We start from the raw sequence: 16,752 nt of genomic DNA, 5'->3' as shown, positions 1-16,752 counted from the left end.
ATATTTCTAGAAATACATTCAATTAACCTTTTAATGTGTGAATTATAAAACTGCCAGAAAAATGGTTTTCATTTTTCAGCTTTACATAGCAAGCTTTAATTGATTCCACAGTTAAACTACCTAAAATGAACCTTTAATGAATACGCTTATGTATGTATCAAACTCTCCACGTCCCACAGAGGCGAGGATCTCATAATAAAACACGTACTTCACAACTGCGCAACATGTCGTTTGTCATGTCATGAGCCCATATCCCCCAAATAAACAAAATTATTGAAGATAGAACTTGCGTCAGCCGGGCAACAAAGAATGAAGTGAGCACCCTTGCTTGCGCTTTGCACTCTCTGCCATCAGCTACAAAACAATTTTTTTCTATCATAAAATACATTACACGAGATAACACTATATTTTCCATGCTGAAAGCTACGTTCCACATGAGTACTTGTTGCAAGTTGCTTGCTTGAATTTTTTTGGGGGGAATTTCGCAAATTTGCGACATTAGGCAGTATAGAGTTAATGGCAGTTTCGTTGTTTTTTCGATTCCTGCACAGCTTGTACATTTTTCTCCTCCTTACCTGAACTTCGCTTTATAACTAAGCCTTCTGGGCTACCCAACCCCACTTCATACAGTGAAGTGCTTTCTTGTAATTATCATAAGATGTGTCCCTCCTTATTTCATTTTGCCTTTGGGTAGTTACTCAGAGCCGTTTATGTTTCCCATAGCTGCTATCTAGCAAATCCTCTCCACCTCTCTTGACCTTTTGCTATTTAACACTTGTTTACATTGTCAATCATATACCTTTATGATGAGTCTCCTGGTTTTTTTCTCCTATTTATTTCGTTCACATGGTGTGTCGTCCTTTTGTGTGCCATTTCGTATATGTCATTTTACGCTGTAGTGGGTTATGATCCAGCCTTACTGAGGTGAAAAAGTAGAGAAAGAAGAAGACTTCCAGCTGACGGCTCCCTAGCTGGCTGCTGCGGGTGAGCCCGCACAGAGGGCAGCGCCATGTTTACCCGATGGCAGGCCTCGGAAGAGTATAGGGACCACTTCAAGCCTGGTAAGAGTATAGAGGCTCGCACGTTTTCAACTTGTACTGGGATTGTAATGCGTGATTTCAGATTTTAAAGGTCCTGGGCCCTTCAGCTGTACTCTGTGCTGAGGATCCGTAGTGTATTAGTGGAGAATTCAAATCATTCAATGAATTTTCGGCAGAAACATGGACGGTTTGCGAAAATGTGCTAGACGGCAACATAATGATGTCTGAATGCCAGCCGGTCGGTATGTATCCAGAGGTAAAGCAGTGAAATTGAAATGCGTGTCTATGTGCAACTAACTAGTGCATGTTTTCTATGTTCTATTAAACCTGTGCGAGATGGCTCTCGCAATGTTTTTTTTTTCAAACCAAGCACTCTTGTTTACATATTGCATTTCTCGCTTGTTGTGCTTTTGGTGCTCCCCATCACAGTGAAGAAGACCTCAAATAGCTTTTTCAAAAGTTACTGTGGTATTATGACACCTCGTTATCGACCCCCCGAGCCTACGCTACGTGAAAAAGCTGGAACCTGTCTTTAAGGGCATCGAGTTTCCTAAAAATGCACAAGAGGAAAATCTGGGGCTAGTGTCGACGGGATCTGCAATGCATGAAATTCGAGCCAGCACAAAAATGATGGGTAATACACAGATTCATCTTAAGCTCCCTTTCATCGGCTTTGTTTAGGCTTCGTGTCGCCTGGAGCCGCTTAGTCACGAGACGAAGTTCGGGAAATGTTCAGCATTTCCACTTCGGCACCTTAAAGCTCCCAAACTAAATCAGCTCATGAAGTTCACAATAATCCATTATTTCATGTGAAACAAGACGTCAAAACAACAATAAACCAAACCACAAGAGCGTTTGAAGCCACAAGCACAAATATTAGACCGATTCGTGTACTACCCTTCATTCCCACAGCTAGTGGCTGAGCCATCGCTGTGGCAGAAGTCTCTCGATTAAATATTGTAGGAAACTCTATGGTGTGGCTGACACTTTCCCTAGGATTGGGAATGGCAAAAGCGTAACGAGCGAGAAGAGCAACGTGTGAACAACAGTACTTGGTTGAATAAAAACCTTGAAGAAAAGCCGTATTGCAGATTTCTTCAAAAAAAATTATTTAACTTTTGTCTATGCTTTCATAATGGGAAAGTTAGTCAAGTGGTGGCACCGTTCAGTTATGTGAAGCATAACTTCTCAACAGCAAAAGATGAGACGTAACAAGACTGTTCCAGTGATGTAAAGTAATTTAGCCAATTAGGTCTTGTTTTTACTGGAGAATAAGTAGGCTTAAGTAAGTTATGATACGTGGTACAGTTTTCACTGAAAAAAACGCCAGGCCTGCGCGGTAGGCACAGCACAGTCACATCGAAAGCTAGAAGAGCGGCCTTTCTGAGCCTTTTCAGAACACCCATTGGGTAACTACTGCAAGCACACTTGCTTGGTACTCACTAGAGCATTAATAATAAACCTTTGTGTAGTAGGCCGGTACTTGCTATGCTACTTTTCGTCATTCTTCTGAGAAGCGCGGTATCCACTAAATACTTGCAAGGAATTTTGTGGCAAATTGTCCATGCAGTGGCCGACGACGATGATGAATTATGGCTGAAGTGGGTATGCACCACAGTTTATGGGGAAACAAGAACAAGCATTTGTAATGGGTTAAAGCATTAGACGGGCCACTCATTACGCTATCGCATTGTGCGACGACTTGTTGTTCTTTCCCTGTTATAAAACGCTTTATAAGTCGTACTAACACGATTGCTTTCCCGACATCAAGCCTGCCTAAGGCAAGTTTGACAGCAAGTCACAAGCACCGGAGTAGCTCAGTGGTAGAATACTGGGCTGGCACCCAGTGGTCCCGGGCTCGAGCCTCACTGTGCCATTGGTGCAAGATCTTTTTTCTAATTTTGCGTGATGTGGTTAGGGACACCGGTGGCGTGCAACGCGAGTTGTGATCTCATAACAGCTTTCGCTGTAAAATAATTGCCCACATTAGGCGCGACATATGCCAGAGTGAATGCGTGCTGTAGATATGTAACCTCTCCAACGTCAACTCCAATGCCTGCGAGACTGTCAAAGCTGGACTAACTAAGACTGGATGATTGCTTGACATCTCAAAGCAAAATTGGCAAGTGAAACCCAGTGGTAGGGGACACTGAGATATCTTGACCATCTTCTGTAACCGTGTCGTGTATGCATCAATGAAAATATTGTATGTGAATGGAAGCAGTAGAAGAATGTCTGATACCGCCCCCCCCCCCCCCCCCCCCGCCTCTTCTGTAAAAGTTGCTGGCACCAATTTTCGAAGCTGACTATTAACGGCAACCCAAATTTTCTGTATGCAGTGTTGAGCAAAGAGTGGAGCTCAAGAAATGCCGAGAGTGTACTTTACGGTACTTTGATAAAGTCAATTTTTTTCAGGTGCACCGATTAAAACGAACAATATGTACGTCACCAGCTGAGCCACAGGGCAGGGCGACCGTGGAAAAGTCACGATATGTCGCACACGCACGTGACATGGAGTTAATATTGTGTTACGACATCGGGGTACAAGAACCAAAACTAGCCTCTGAAAGCGTGTAAATAACTTTCTAAGGCGCACTCGCTCTTACCAATATATTTTCTAGGCTCTCAAGAGCTTATTCTTTCAATTCACGCAAAAAAAAACAACTGAGGATTTTGTGAAAAACACCCTTCGACTCTTTCGTTACCACGCCTATTCAAATTGATCACCGGTGATTGACGCTTTTCGGTCATTGATTTTGGCATGTTAAATTTAATTTCTTTCTCGTGCACAAAGCACTTTCTAGTAGTTAGTTTAGTCACTCAACATTCAAAATGTTTTGAATTTGCCAACTTGGGCAACACAGCAATTTTTTACAGACTTCTGCGCGAACCAATGTGCATGTGTAGTTGGAAAAATGCACTAGGTTGGCGAACTTGACAAAAGTGCATGCCCCTCGTGATTATGCTACAGTAACATAGAAGTTCTGTAATGAAAAGAAACTTTGCAAGGGAAATATCGAATTGATGTATTAGCTTCGCAATTTGACCGAGTTGAGCAGTAATTATTGTTCGAAATTTATTCCAGCTAATCAATAGAGAACTGTTGCTAGAAGTCAGGGAAAATTAATTCTACAAAAAATATTCCCCAAGGTCCACCGCATGTATAAAGTGTGCAGATGTCTCTTACAGCCAGTTTCCAGCCGCTTTGGTTTTTGTTGTATCGTTATATCAGGCACAGGGTCACATCTAGTGTCACTAGTCGCTCCTATTACGTGGTCGTCACGTGCGCATGGGTGCGCACCAGCGCTGCAAAACACATGCCCTGCTTGAAACTGTCTTGCGACCCCACCTGGATTGATTGAGAACGAGCTGAGATTTCGTGGATGACAGCACCTCAGCTTCAAGTTTTATGGGGACGATGTCTTGCGTCAGCCTGAGACATACGTAGCCGTTCTTGGGTTTAAATTGTTTACATCCTCAACTTATCTCCTTCGCCGCAACTGCATATAGCTTCTGACCTTTGTGCATAATCTTATAGTTACTCAGGTTACGTGCTTGGTCCGCACTTCACTAGGGCGCAGTGTGGTGGCGCTGGCTGCAAAGCTTCTCCTAACAGCAAGAACGCCCCCGGAGCACATCTTGGCCCTGACTGCGGAGCAGTGCGGAACATTTTAGAACTGCACGCAATATTGCCCTTTTTTATTACGATAGGCACAAAGATGCAAAGGAATATGCTTGGACGCATATATTGAAACGCCAACCTATGCGGAGTGAGGTGGCTCATGGAAAGAGGTAACCCTAGATGAAATAGCGAAGTTCATTGGACATCTCATTTATAGAGGGATTATTCACATAGCGGGTATCCATCTATACTGGAATACCTAAAGACTCTTATCGCAAGGCAATAAAAATTTACTGAGATAAGTGTACACATACACATGTGTCTCATGAAAAACCATGCAATGCTTCACCGCATGGCATGAGCAATGAAGCAGCACCTCGGTTCTGATTTTCTCTGTCTATGTGAAGAAAAGCATTTCGTACATCATTAATTATTTTTATACTGTTCCTGAGTCATTTATCTACAAAATGCACATTCTGAATTTTTTTTTTTTGTTTTAAATATTTTTACACACAGTGCTTTTTATTCCACTGTTTACCATCTAGTGACAAACAATTCCACACTTTTCCCATTTTTATTCATTTCAAAATATTTTTGTTGCTCTACAACCTACACTTTTTTGGAAGGATAATTTCACTCTGCAAAGTTTGCTATGCTGCAATGCGTGCTGAAGTACTTTCTAAACTGGCAAAAATGATCTTCCCGAGACATAAAAAACAACCATTCTCGTTCGGTAACGAAAGAGTTAACCTAGAGTCTGCCCTTTCTGTCACAGGTGTGTACGTCTGCGCAGTGTGCGGCAATGAGCTGTTCGAAAGCGGCTCCAAGTTTGCCCACCAGTCGCCGTGGCCCTCGTTCAGCCAAACGGTGCGACCCGACAGCGTACGAAAAGTCAGGGAGACGAAGAATGCGCTCAAGGTGTGTACACCTGAGGCCAATAGCAGCGGCGAATCGTACAAATGCCATCGAAACTTTCTTGGCTCGCACGCTGCACTGTCCAAACCATAGCACGGCAGCATATAGCATCAGCACCGATGAAACTCCCATACAAGATGACATTTAATCTGACTTTCACTCTTGAAGAGACATCAAAGTGATACAGTCAATTAGTATAGACTGCTAAATGATACTCAGAAAACGCTAGTGTCATTATTAGATGAGAAAATTAATATTTTATAGTTCTGATGCTAATGTCACAGATTTCAAAATGCTTATTTTTTTCACATATTGGCCACGCTGAGCAAGGAAAATTCTTGAGACTTGGTCTGCTGATTCTCTGTCTCCCTGAAGGGATAATGTGCTTCATTTTCACCAATTAGTAACTACGCAAGCACTCGTAGCTGCAGTCAAAAGCTATGACATCACAGCGACTGATGCATGAGTCGGCAAAAGTAAAACTCGCCCAGACTCACTCAAGAAGTATACCTTCTGCTTTGAACATGCTCAGACTGAGATTCGCCAAAATTTTTCTGAGCATAATTCACTCGGACTCACACTCGCAAATATTTCCTTCTACCGGACTCGCTCGACCTCGGACTGGCCAAGATATTACTCGGCCAGACTCGCTCACGGCTCGATCCGAGTCCGAGTGAGTCAACCCGTGAGCGAGTTCGCCGACCTGTGGACCGGTGCGAGAATTTCAAGGAGGCGTGGCCTCTCGCTTACTAAGCATCTTCTCGCAGAGAGCATGGTGTTGTCCATATCCTAAAAGAGTAATTTACTAAAATGAGAAAAATCCTTCCTCTCTTCACCGTCCCGTTAAACATTTATTGCAACGTTCACTTAAAGAGGTCGAGCCAATAAACTCGGTGAGAATGTATATTCAGACAGGCCGCTGTATTGCTTTTCGGAATGGCGCAACGCACCGATGCTTCCATATCGCTAGGCGTGCTAGCCTCATTTTGGGACCGGCTGATACGCTAGAGGCCCATGTACTGTGTAATGACAGTGCACAATAAGCAACACCAAATGTTCCGAAATTTCCGGAGCCCTTCACTACGACATGCCTCAAAATGATATTTAGGCAAAACTCAGGGGGAATATGGAAGCATGAAAGGATGAAAAATTCCTGAACATTGTTTAGTTGCTGTCTTGAAGAAGACAACTGATTATAAAAACGTTGGCCTTAACGACACTGCATGTTCTAAAATTTTTCATCTCATGATCATATTGTGGTTTTGGCACATAAAGCCCCACATACTATTACTTCTATACAGCACAACTAAAGTGTTGGATATTCAAGGAATAATTGTTTGCTACTCTAGGTTGTTTGTGTGCTAAAAATATCACACACAAGACAAAATAAGGCTTAATTAAGATCAATAAGTGCTGCTTAAAAATTACCTACTTCTGTGCAGTAACTCAAGATTTATAATCGCTGCGCCTTAAGAAACTCCTTCCACTTTGAAAATTTGCACAAAAACTCCTTTTGCCGATTCCTCAACCCGTCGCTACGCAAAGGATAATTTGGTGAGGTAAAGACAATCAATCGATTTCTTCTCGGAGCAAGTGGTCCACAGTTTAGACAGTTTTCCCTCTTACTGTAACGTCTCGCTGCTGTGTGATTTTGTTCGTTGCTATCATACCCTCTTATATAAATATTCTTCTCGTTGGACGAGCAGGAGTGCTGTCTCACCGCAGAAGTCGCCGCATCACCAAAATTTGAATCTCACATCATTCATGCCCCCAAAAAATGGTCACACAGGAATCCCAAGGTCTTAACAATAATAGCCAGTCTTTCACCCTGTCACGAAAGTGAAAACATGTTATGACTTAGTGCAGCCGTACGACCACAGCTGCTATTTCTCCAGTGACCGAGGGGTGACGCTAATGTACACAAATCTGTACAATGCAATGCTTTTCTGCTGAGGCCTGCCCCAAGTACAATGTTTGCAAGAAGACAAGAGATGCATATCTTTGTGTGTGCTGCATGTTACCACAAAGCTATGAGCTGTCTCCTACAAGCATATGGTTCATACCTTTGTGTCTTGTGTTCTCACCACTCAGTTTCCATAGGAGTGACAGAACAATGGACGGCTCGCTCGCTGTAGCAGCCGCCTTTCCTTTGGCCAACCTTACTTGGCATAACATTACATTCATTGTTATCAACACATTTATTGCAGAAGTACTGCAAAACTTTGTTGCAATCACATTCTTACTTTGTTTTTGTCTCTTTGAGGCCTAATTCCTCCCATTAATGCATACCAACCAGCTCAACAAAGAGTTCTGCTTAAAAGTTGTGGTCTACAACTCTGCTATTGTGCTGCACTGCAGGTCTACTGCAACAAGTGTAACAATGGCCTGGGCCACGAGTTTCTGCACGAGGGGCCTGCAGGGAAGTCCCGCTTCTGAATATTCTCTGATGCCCTGGAGTTCGTTCCACGGAGTAAGTAATACAAGCCTCTTGTCACCCTTTTGCTGGCACTCGTTTCGGATCACAAGCTGCTGTGCCTTCTGACTGGCGGCAAGCGGCACAGCAGTATCATATGTACTTGCACATTTAATTTTTTTCTGCCCCTATTTTTAAATGTTAGCAATGCAAAGCTAGGAATCCGACACAACAGGTGATTTCTCTCATGTAATGTACGAGCGGCCAACTTGCGGAATGGCGATGCAAAGAGAAGCGATGCCACACTGACTTCGCCAAGTTTAGCTCAATAATGTCATGAAACTACAGAAACCTCACAGACAGAACGCATGACACTTAAAAGACCCCCCTCCCCGACACCAGAATAGAAACCACGAGTTGTTTGTGTTGTTTGATTATCCTTCTGTATGTGAGCACTTCTTATCGATGATTAGTGAAAAACATTGCTTTTTAAGATATTTTAATTTTGTTTTGAAGTAAGCGTGAGTGTTCACTTGAGTTGGCAGCATCTCGAGACGCCACCACTGGTATGACACAGGTCGAAACCCCGTGCAGTATTCCACTTGTAAAGCAAGCTTTGTCAGATATTTGTGAGTCATACACAATACCACAACTAGCGCCCCCGTCGCTTTGTCATCGAGCTGTTCTCGAGGTGGCTGTGGCTGCTTACCCTAGGAATGCTTTTGCTTTTCCTGTATAGATCACTGGAGTTCACGCGTACATTGAAAATTTCGTGCAATGGCAAAAAAACACAGGATAATGGTTAATGTGCGATTTTGGAATTATGGGACAAAGTTGGTTAAGCTTGGTCCTTTCTGAACATAATCAGGGGGTAATAACTGAGTCAAATTGCATTTTACCTAAAAACAAGCAACTCTACATATAAGGCATGGCAAGCCATTGTGTTTTGCTACAGTTCGCAGCCTCACCAGATAATTTTAGTTGAAGCTATAGCGTTGCAACTGTTTGTACAATCCAGATAACACACCAGCAAGGAACAAACAATTTTTTTTATAGTGTCATATAATTCATTTTACATGTGTATCAATCTAGACTGACAGATAACCTCAGCACAAATATAGCAAAGGAACGGTTCCTGGAATAAAGTCACACCTGTTTTACAGTTCATCAGGACAACTTGGGAGGCTTGATTGGTTTTTCAAAATAAAACTAAAAACTTGAAAGAAACGTAAAGACTAAGCGCGAGATACTAACTGTAGTGTTGGAAGCTTGAGTCCGATCTCTACGTACTCTTCCGTGATGGCCCTTTCAAGTCCCGTGCATTTGGTTTCTTTCTAGAGGCTCTCAGAACAGCAAGATCTTCGCCGATCAGCGTTTCTCGAGGGCTTTAAATTTTGCCTCGAGCCGTTTCGAGTAGGCGTCCAGCTTGTAAGCCACCTGCTCCAGTTTTGCGACGCTCTCCTCTACTTGGTCGATCTGGTCCAGACACGGTCTAAGGAGGTGAAACTTGTCGTTCAGGTCCTTCAGGGACTTCGTGACGTTGCCGGCGATCTGCTGCATGTCGCTGTACTTGGCCACCGTGGCCTTGTTCATCTCCTCCGTTAGCCTGTAGTCGTCCAGCGTGGACGACAGCTCACTTTGAATGTACTGCCCCGTTTTGTCAAACATCGTCGCGGCCAGCTCGTTCAGCTTGGGTGACTGGGTTGCCGCGTCGCCAGATTCCATGGCGAGACCCCGGCAGTGACTCCGGAAAGCTGCGAATAGCGAGAAAAAAAAGGAGGTATAGGAACAGCCGGGAAAGGCGTTACGTTCGAGAGCTTTAGGCAGCGTACCGCACCGCTGACAAAAGTTAGCACAGCTTATACAAATGTCCGGCACCAGACATTTCTCTCTTGAGTGTTCCCGCTCGTCATGCGAGCCGTGCGACAGTTCCTCGCTATAACAAAAGCCAACAGACAATGAAGCCAAAGAATATCAATGGGACATTATTTGTAGTCTCTTTAATTAAACTGTCGTAATCATGACATAAGTGTTCAATGTCGACGAAAAGACAACTTGCCGCCAACAGGGACCGAATTCGCAGCCTACGAACAATGCGCCCGACACTTCAACCTCCACCCACAGTGAGGTCTCCAAAGTGATTCTGACCACCCGAATACCGTTTGATATGCGCCTAAGGGAGAAAGCGTGCATGCATCTGCACTATGAATAACATGACTGTTCAGTCAATTTTTATGCTTTAAGGCAATGAAACAACCAAAATACAGAACAGACATGAGGAAGCAGTGCTGTGTCCTCGTGTTTTCCTTAAGCATTTCAAATATCAGATGTGCTGCACCAGCTAGACAACCAGTCAGTTTCACTGATGAAACTTGGAAACACTTCAAGATTAGGCTCTACGGCAGTAGTAATGAAAGCTATGGCTGTAAAACGCTCAAGGAACAATAAACATAAATACATACGGGTTAAATTAGAGCTAAAAATCTGTTTCGAACCGCGTTATGTTAAGTGTTCTTAATTTGCACATTTTTTGAATTTTTATACAAGTGTGTTCTTTTGCTAGGATCTGCTGAGCATTGAAATTTAGCAAAAACGCAGCCTACTAGTGCTTTACAGAAGTGAAACTAAATTTGCGAGTATTTAACGAAAACGGAAATTGAGTTTTTTTTTTTTTTTTTTTTTTTTACGTTTGTCAGTGTATAAAAATTCATCTTGAAATATTTGCGCAGGCACACGGAGATACAGAAGAGACGCGCAAACTGGCGCAATATAACAACTGGTTTATTTTTTTGAAAACATTCCCTTAATAACCCGCAGATGAGGGTCATTAAGTGAATCATTGATACGCAGCAATTTGTACGAAAATTCTCGCATATCAATGATTTTTTTAACACTAAAAGAACACTAATACACCTAGGCTACCGATTCTAGCTCCAGTTATGTAAATGTCACTGCTTGACAGATGAGAGAAATTTTGTTTGTTTACACCTGATAAATCCCAAGGGGTACACGAACTTAAAAAAATATTGTTTTGAGAACAATGCAGAAGTTAAGTAGGGCTGCATGCACATTTACCGTCAAGGCAAAAAAAGACCCAAAATTAATTTTGATACCACAAGTGCCCAGTTGTGGTACATTTTCTGAAAGATGAAGAAATTTTCCATCAGGTGATCGCAGAATCTGAATTTTGGATTTCTTTTTTTTTTTACCAAGGTAAGTTTCATCCCACCTCAATGTAGTAAACTTGCACCATTATCCTGGTCCCCACAAGTATGCTCAAAGTATTATGCATCTTTTTTCATACAAGCTTTCTAAATACACACTTACAGGGAGCAACCGCAAACTGAAGCAGCACTATCTTCAAGCGCTGCCAACATTTCAAACCCCACCAAATCAAATACAGCGGTCTTGCGTGCTATAACTACAATAGTAACAATAATATGTAGCATTTAACATCCCAAAACCACCATTTAATTATGAGAGACACCGTAGTGGAGGGCTCCGGAAGTTATGACCATCTGGAGTTCTTTAACGTACGTCCAAACCTGAGCACACGGGCCTACAGCATTTCCGCCTCCACCGAAAATGCAGCCGCCACAGCCGGGATCTGATCCCGCGACCTGCAGGTGAGCAGCCGAGTACCTTAGCCACTAGACCACTGTGGCGGGCCCATAACTGCGTAGCCAGATTGTTTAAGGAAAGTCACAGTGGGGGTTCCTGAAGAAACCTGTCTACCTGGAGTTCTTTAACATGAACCCAAGGAACAAAGTGTACGATTTTCGCCCAACCTAAACTAATCCCACTAAGTCCTTCATAACCATACTGTGGTTTTGAGACGTTAAGCCCCACAGGAAATATTAAACTAATCCCTCCAGATTCCATGATAATGACAAATAAATACCACGCTTATTCCCAGCACCTGTTGTTTTTTTCCACGGGTCGTGCCCATCAACTCATAGCATTAATGACAAGTGGCTCCGGAAATTGCGGCCACTTGGGGTTCTTTAATGTGTCTATACAGATACATCGCAACTGCTTTGACAAACCATTTTTACGAATTATAGCTACACCAAAGTTAGATCGCCGCTTCTTTTTATGCATTATGCTGATCTTATGCAACATTATTTAAGCATGCTCCTCTTTCCTTGCTGTGATTCCTTTTGCTGCTTAGGCCAAAATATTTGCTTTCAGTACCACTAAAACGAAAATCAGTGTCCCATGGATGCTGGAGATAAGGACCCAAAATAAATCGGCACTGGCAGCTCCATAACAAGCCAATAAATGATATGTGGGGTTTAACGTCCCAAAACCACCATATGATTATGAGAGACGCCATAGTGGAGGGCTCTGGAAATTTTGACCACCTGGGGTTCTTTAACGTGCACCCAAATCTGAGCGCACGGGCTACAAACAAGCCGATAAAGAAATTCAATAAGCACCTCCTACAGAGCTGTTTATCTTTCGCATTACAGAGGCGAAATCCAATCAGGCAAACACCAATCAGACAGATGCAACCGGAAGTGCTAAGCCAGGTGCCAAGCTGGCCGAAAAAAAGGGCTCCACATCATCTACACAGGCACCGGGCGAACAGCCCGTAAAGTCCAAGGTTAAAGCAAGCGGCAAAGCCAAGTCCACGATGATGCAGACGGACAATACTGAGCCGGCCAAACCCGACACAAAGCCCGAATCCAAAATGAAGCTACCCGACAACGTCCCGCAGGCCAAGCCCTGACCTGAGCCAAAGAAATTCGAAAATTCCGTGCAATCCAAGGGCCAAGGCAAGCCCGAAATGTCGGCGACGGAACCAGTCGCGGGATCATCGATTCAGAAGCCGAAGCCGCCCAGCAAGTCCAGGTCGGCTACGTGAGGCAAGTAGGAGGGCAAATGGCAATTGCTACTCGTTCCCGCTCGGGCATCAAGCCGCATTGATGGACCGTTCACTTCCTAGCAGATGAAGCCTGTTTGAAAAAGCCTTACTGGGTCACAAACAGACGGAAGAGTGGGAAGCAACGATTCATAAAATAAATTATTCAATATGCTACTTCGTGTGCTGCATATCTGACACAGGTTTCTTAGTTATCTTTGGCTTATTCATTGTCACTTAATATCTATCCAATTTCTTAGGCACAGTGGCAATTGTATGCAATTATCTGGTGTAAACGGATAATAAACAAACACGAGGCTAGACATCTGTAAGGTATAATGTGCCCTTCGTTGATTTGGGCCTGAATGTAATGAATTATGACTCAGCCATTTGTAAAGGATGGGAAGCTCTTAAACACCCATGCATTACAAAATTGATAAATTATGAACAGAAGTCAGCAACTCACATTTTTAAGCAACACGGCTGCTACAGTTAGCAAGTTGACCAGCGCGCTGTCTAAGGCTTCAATGCAAACTTCAGGATGACAGCCCAACACATACTAAGTCATGCGTCGTCTACAGACTTCACAAGCAGCACATAGCAGACTGACCTAGTTTAATGCACTGGCTGTTGGTACAGCACTGAAACAAAGTTGAGAGCTCACTCCTTTAAGAAACAGCCCCTGCAGCGAGCAGATTGACTTTTGTGCTGTCTATGGCTTCAACGCAAACTTTGCAGTGAGAGTCCAAACGGTACAAAGGTAAGCACCGCCTGAGAGCATCGCACAAAGTTCACAAGCAGCAACAGCAAACCGACCTAGCTTGATGCAGAATGTTTCGTTGAAGCTGTCTTGGCAGTCGAGGCAGGGCTCTCTTGAGCGGCTGTGTCTTTAGTGGCAGCCGGGGCTTGGTTGCCAAGGGCTTCCGCCTTGTCGTACCACAACTGGTAGCCCCGCCTGGTGGGAAACCGCTTGACAGCGCCGCAGTGAAGGCACTTGACGACGAGGCGCTGACCACGTCCAGGTGAGGCTGCGAAGGTGCGTTCAGCATTGGGGCTCCAAGAAAAGTCAAGGGTCTAGCACAGTTCCATCACCTTCTAGCTTCACTCTTTAGTGATGGAGATCACAGCTTATCATTTTATCCCTCCTAGTGCTGCCCGGCATGAAAAAATGCGTCGGGGGAGGCCCAATGCACGTCAGAAACAGGGATATAGAGTACAGTTCTCGTAAAGTGAAATGCAGAAATTCAGGGCTGAGTTATGCCCGTACTTTCGCATTGACTATCGAGAGCTCATGCAATATTGTAATTTTGACTTGAATATTTGCACAAGAGCCAACATTACTTTATCAGCCAGATTTGCAGCGACACGAAGCATTTTTCACGAACAACTGCTCATAGCAGCTGTTACACCAAAAAAGAGTAACTTACAGGGTAAAAACAGAGGCAAACTACAGGGATTATACAGTGTCACGTCAAATTATGACAAATTTTACTTACAATTACAATAAATAATGATTCATGGCAATGATAATAATTGCGGAAAAAATTATGATAAACATGAATAAGCTAGGAAAGCAGATGTGAAAAAAATTTATGAAGCTGCCAGCTGAGAAATGATATTCCATTTCATTTGTATTTGCTTCGTCTATTTCAATACTCATACTGCTTAAACTTCCACAAGTTTTGCAGTTTTGAATAAAGAAAAAAAAAGAAAGAACAGTGTCTGTGGCTCTGCATCTCACATCTCTCTGTCCTCGTCACTTCATGCTCCAAGAACTCTCCAAGAACTACATCAAGGTCAAAGCAGCCTTTTCACGTAATGTGTTCTGCAAATGGAAGCTTTACTTCCAAATACTACATTATAACACCTAATTCCACTCACCTCTCAGACGTTCGGTGCAGGTGACTCCAGGGAAAAGGAGGACACTACATTTCTTGCACAGGCTGCGCTTTATGCTGGGATCGCTGCAGAAAGGCACAAAGTCTTGAACTACTCAAATGAAATTGTAACGATGTCGAGTTATGATGTCATGATGATGTCGAGTTATGATGTCAATGTCATGACAACATTTTGGGACTACTTTCAAGCCTGCACAGGAAATGTTTCCTAAATTAAGGGTGCTTATGCATATAAAGGCATGTAAAATGACTTGTTGTCATGCTCGCTGCTCAACAATTACACAAGTACATGTATAGCATGTAACCATTCGCATTGCGCACGTAATCTAGCACGTTCCTACACTTCATAAACACTAACAGTGTTCAGTTGTGCGGTCAACTCATTCACCTAGCTGTCATGTCGGTATAGAAATAGCTCGCTGCACTGTCTGCACGACCATAACTTGGTCTAGCTACACTGATGATCGCTGCAACCAAGCCCAAGTTATCTGAGCTGTGGTTGTTTGCATCCACAAGCAAAATACGCTTGCCAACTTGTCGCCAACTAGCGAGAACACGGACATTGCCCCCTGCGGACGAATGGTGGACAAAAGAGAGAAAGCGACTATTCTGAGACAAACTGAACGAAAAACAAACAAACAATAGCACCAGCGACGCTAATTATATGAAACTACAAACTCGTAGCGCTCACAGCTTAGCTTGGACGCGCCGGGATATCATGTGCAGCACATGACCGTAGAAAGATGCAACCCTGCCCGCTGAAGGATCCTGTTCCAAAACTTTGTTCGCAACCTGCGGAGGAAATTAAGGATCAAGGTCCAGCAAGAGAACGTCTCTGAAAAGCGATCTCAGGCGTTTTAGCAGTTGCATAATAAATACAAACACGTTACCTGATACAGAAAGTTCATGCGATGAAAAGCGTCTCCGCCTTTCATAAGCGACATCACACTTGGCTTGACCGCTGACTGCGATTGGATAAAGCGCTCTAGAAAAGAAGCTAGTTCTGGTTTCAGTCGAGTGTGTTAGTTACGTCAGTTGCATCGCCAAGTGATGGAGGCCTTTGACAAGGCCGACAATGCTATGCTAACGCTAGCTCAATGTAGGTCTCCCGCTAAACAATAAACTCAAAGCGTCCAGCCCCTAAACATCGTCACAACTGCTCTCATGCTTCACTTCTCAGAACGCCATGACCTTTCGCATTCTGAGGCAAAACAGGTAATTGAAGGCCACCACACACAAAATGAGCTTGGCATCCTCAGCAGACATAATTGTAATCAAGGGATGATCATACGGTAATTCCAGCTATACTCTTCATTGGACACCACTTCAAAATATGTCTCTGGTATGCCATACTTATAGGCGTGAGAGAACGTCGCCTCTTTGGGCCGGTGACGACCACAGCGTTTGTTAATATTATAAGAAATATAAAAGAGTATAATACAGGCATGTTCAAAAATATTGTAGCAGCTGACATTTCTCAGCTACCCTTAATATAAGATTTGCATTAATTCTACTAAGAACTGCAGAATTAGCAATGTTGCTTTGCGATAACGTTGCGTCTTTGACAAAGAGAGCGCCATCTGGCTCACACGCATGCATAAAAAAAACGTAAAAATAAACTTGCATGACCAGCAATGAGGCCAACGTATGCATCATTATTATGCCCATAAAATTTAAAGAGACTTCAATTAGATTATTTTTGTGCAAAACATGTTGTAAGTTATTTGTTGTGGTGCTGCCACACAGTGCCTAGTTGTAAAAACAGTGGCATTATTTGGACGCAGTTTCACAGCAGCGTGAAACGTGCTCAAACTTACTAATGTATTTAGTGTCTATCAGCATGATTTGTGCTTGACTTTTTAATTATTCAAAGGTTGTGGGCATTAAATTTAAATTTTGTAGTAAAAGCTTGATGCAAATGGTGCTGTCACATGTGATGTGCGGTTCAATAGCGTTATTCTTTGTAGTAGGAATACTTAAATGTAATTTTTATTGAGCTG

At 43.2% G+C, this 16,752-nt stretch overlaps 1 protein-coding gene and 1 pseudogene across 5 annotated transcripts; one reads left to right on the top strand and one right to left on the bottom strand.

Annotated features, from left to right (window-relative positions):
- Positions 1-907: 907 nt before the first annotated feature.
- On the top strand, positions 908-13,031 carry LOC119179477 (methionine-R-sulfoxide reductase B1-A-like; annotated as a pseudogene). 4 transcript variants are annotated; one of them, XR_012884858.1, is made up of 5 exons: positions 930-1,061; positions 1,217-1,282; positions 5,438-5,580; positions 7,936-8,047; positions 12,463-13,031. The product of XR_012884858.1 is annotated as a methionine-R-sulfoxide reductase B1-A-like, transcript variant X1 (transcript). The 4 variants fall into 4 exon arrangements; XR_012884860.1 differs by having other exon boundaries at positions 959-1,061; positions 1,217-1,296; XR_012884859.1 differs by lacking the exon at positions 1,217-1,282 and having other exon boundaries at positions 908-1,061.
- Positions 9,312-15,797, bottom strand: Rpp21 (ribonuclease P protein subunit Rpp21). Its single transcript, XM_037430341.2, has 5 exons — positions 15,643-15,797; positions 15,444-15,544; positions 14,736-14,818; positions 13,671-13,882; positions 9,312-9,744 (listed from the first exon to the last, which is right to left on the bottom strand). Exons 1-4 carry the CDS (start codon positions 15,694-15,696, stop codon positions 13,671-13,673), a joined length of 450 nt encoding a protein of 149 aa, XP_037286238.2. The 5' UTR covers positions 15,697-15,797; the 3' UTR covers positions 9,312-9,744.
- Positions 15,798-16,752: the final 955 nt, after the last annotated feature.

The sequence above is a fragment of the Rhipicephalus microplus genome, chromosome 7, assembly GCF_043290135.1.
Source record: "Rhipicephalus microplus isolate Deutch F79 chromosome 7, USDA_Rmic, whole genome shotgun sequence".
Lineage (NCBI taxonomy): Eukaryota > Metazoa > Arthropoda > Arachnida > Ixodida > Ixodidae > Rhipicephalus > Rhipicephalus microplus.
Note: the sequence above shows the minus strand (reverse complement) of the source record. Positions and strands in the feature narration are given on the sequence as shown.

What these genes read in the sequence shown, in the direction of transcription:
- Rpp21 (XM_037430341.2), bottom strand. Translation starts at nt 15,696, where the DNA reads ATGTCGCTTATGAAAGGCGGAGACGCTTTTCATCGCATGAACTTTCTG. An exon ending in GCATGAACTTTCTGTATCAG is followed by an intron (nt 15,545 to 15,642) that starts GTAACGTGTTTG and finishes TTTCCTCCGCAG; the next exon opens with GTTGCGAACAAAGTTTTGGA. An exon ending in CTGCACCGAACGTCTGAGAG is followed by an intron (nt 13,883 to 14,735) that starts GTGAGTGGAATT and finishes GCACCTTCGCAG; the next exon opens with CCTCACCTGGACGTGGTCAG.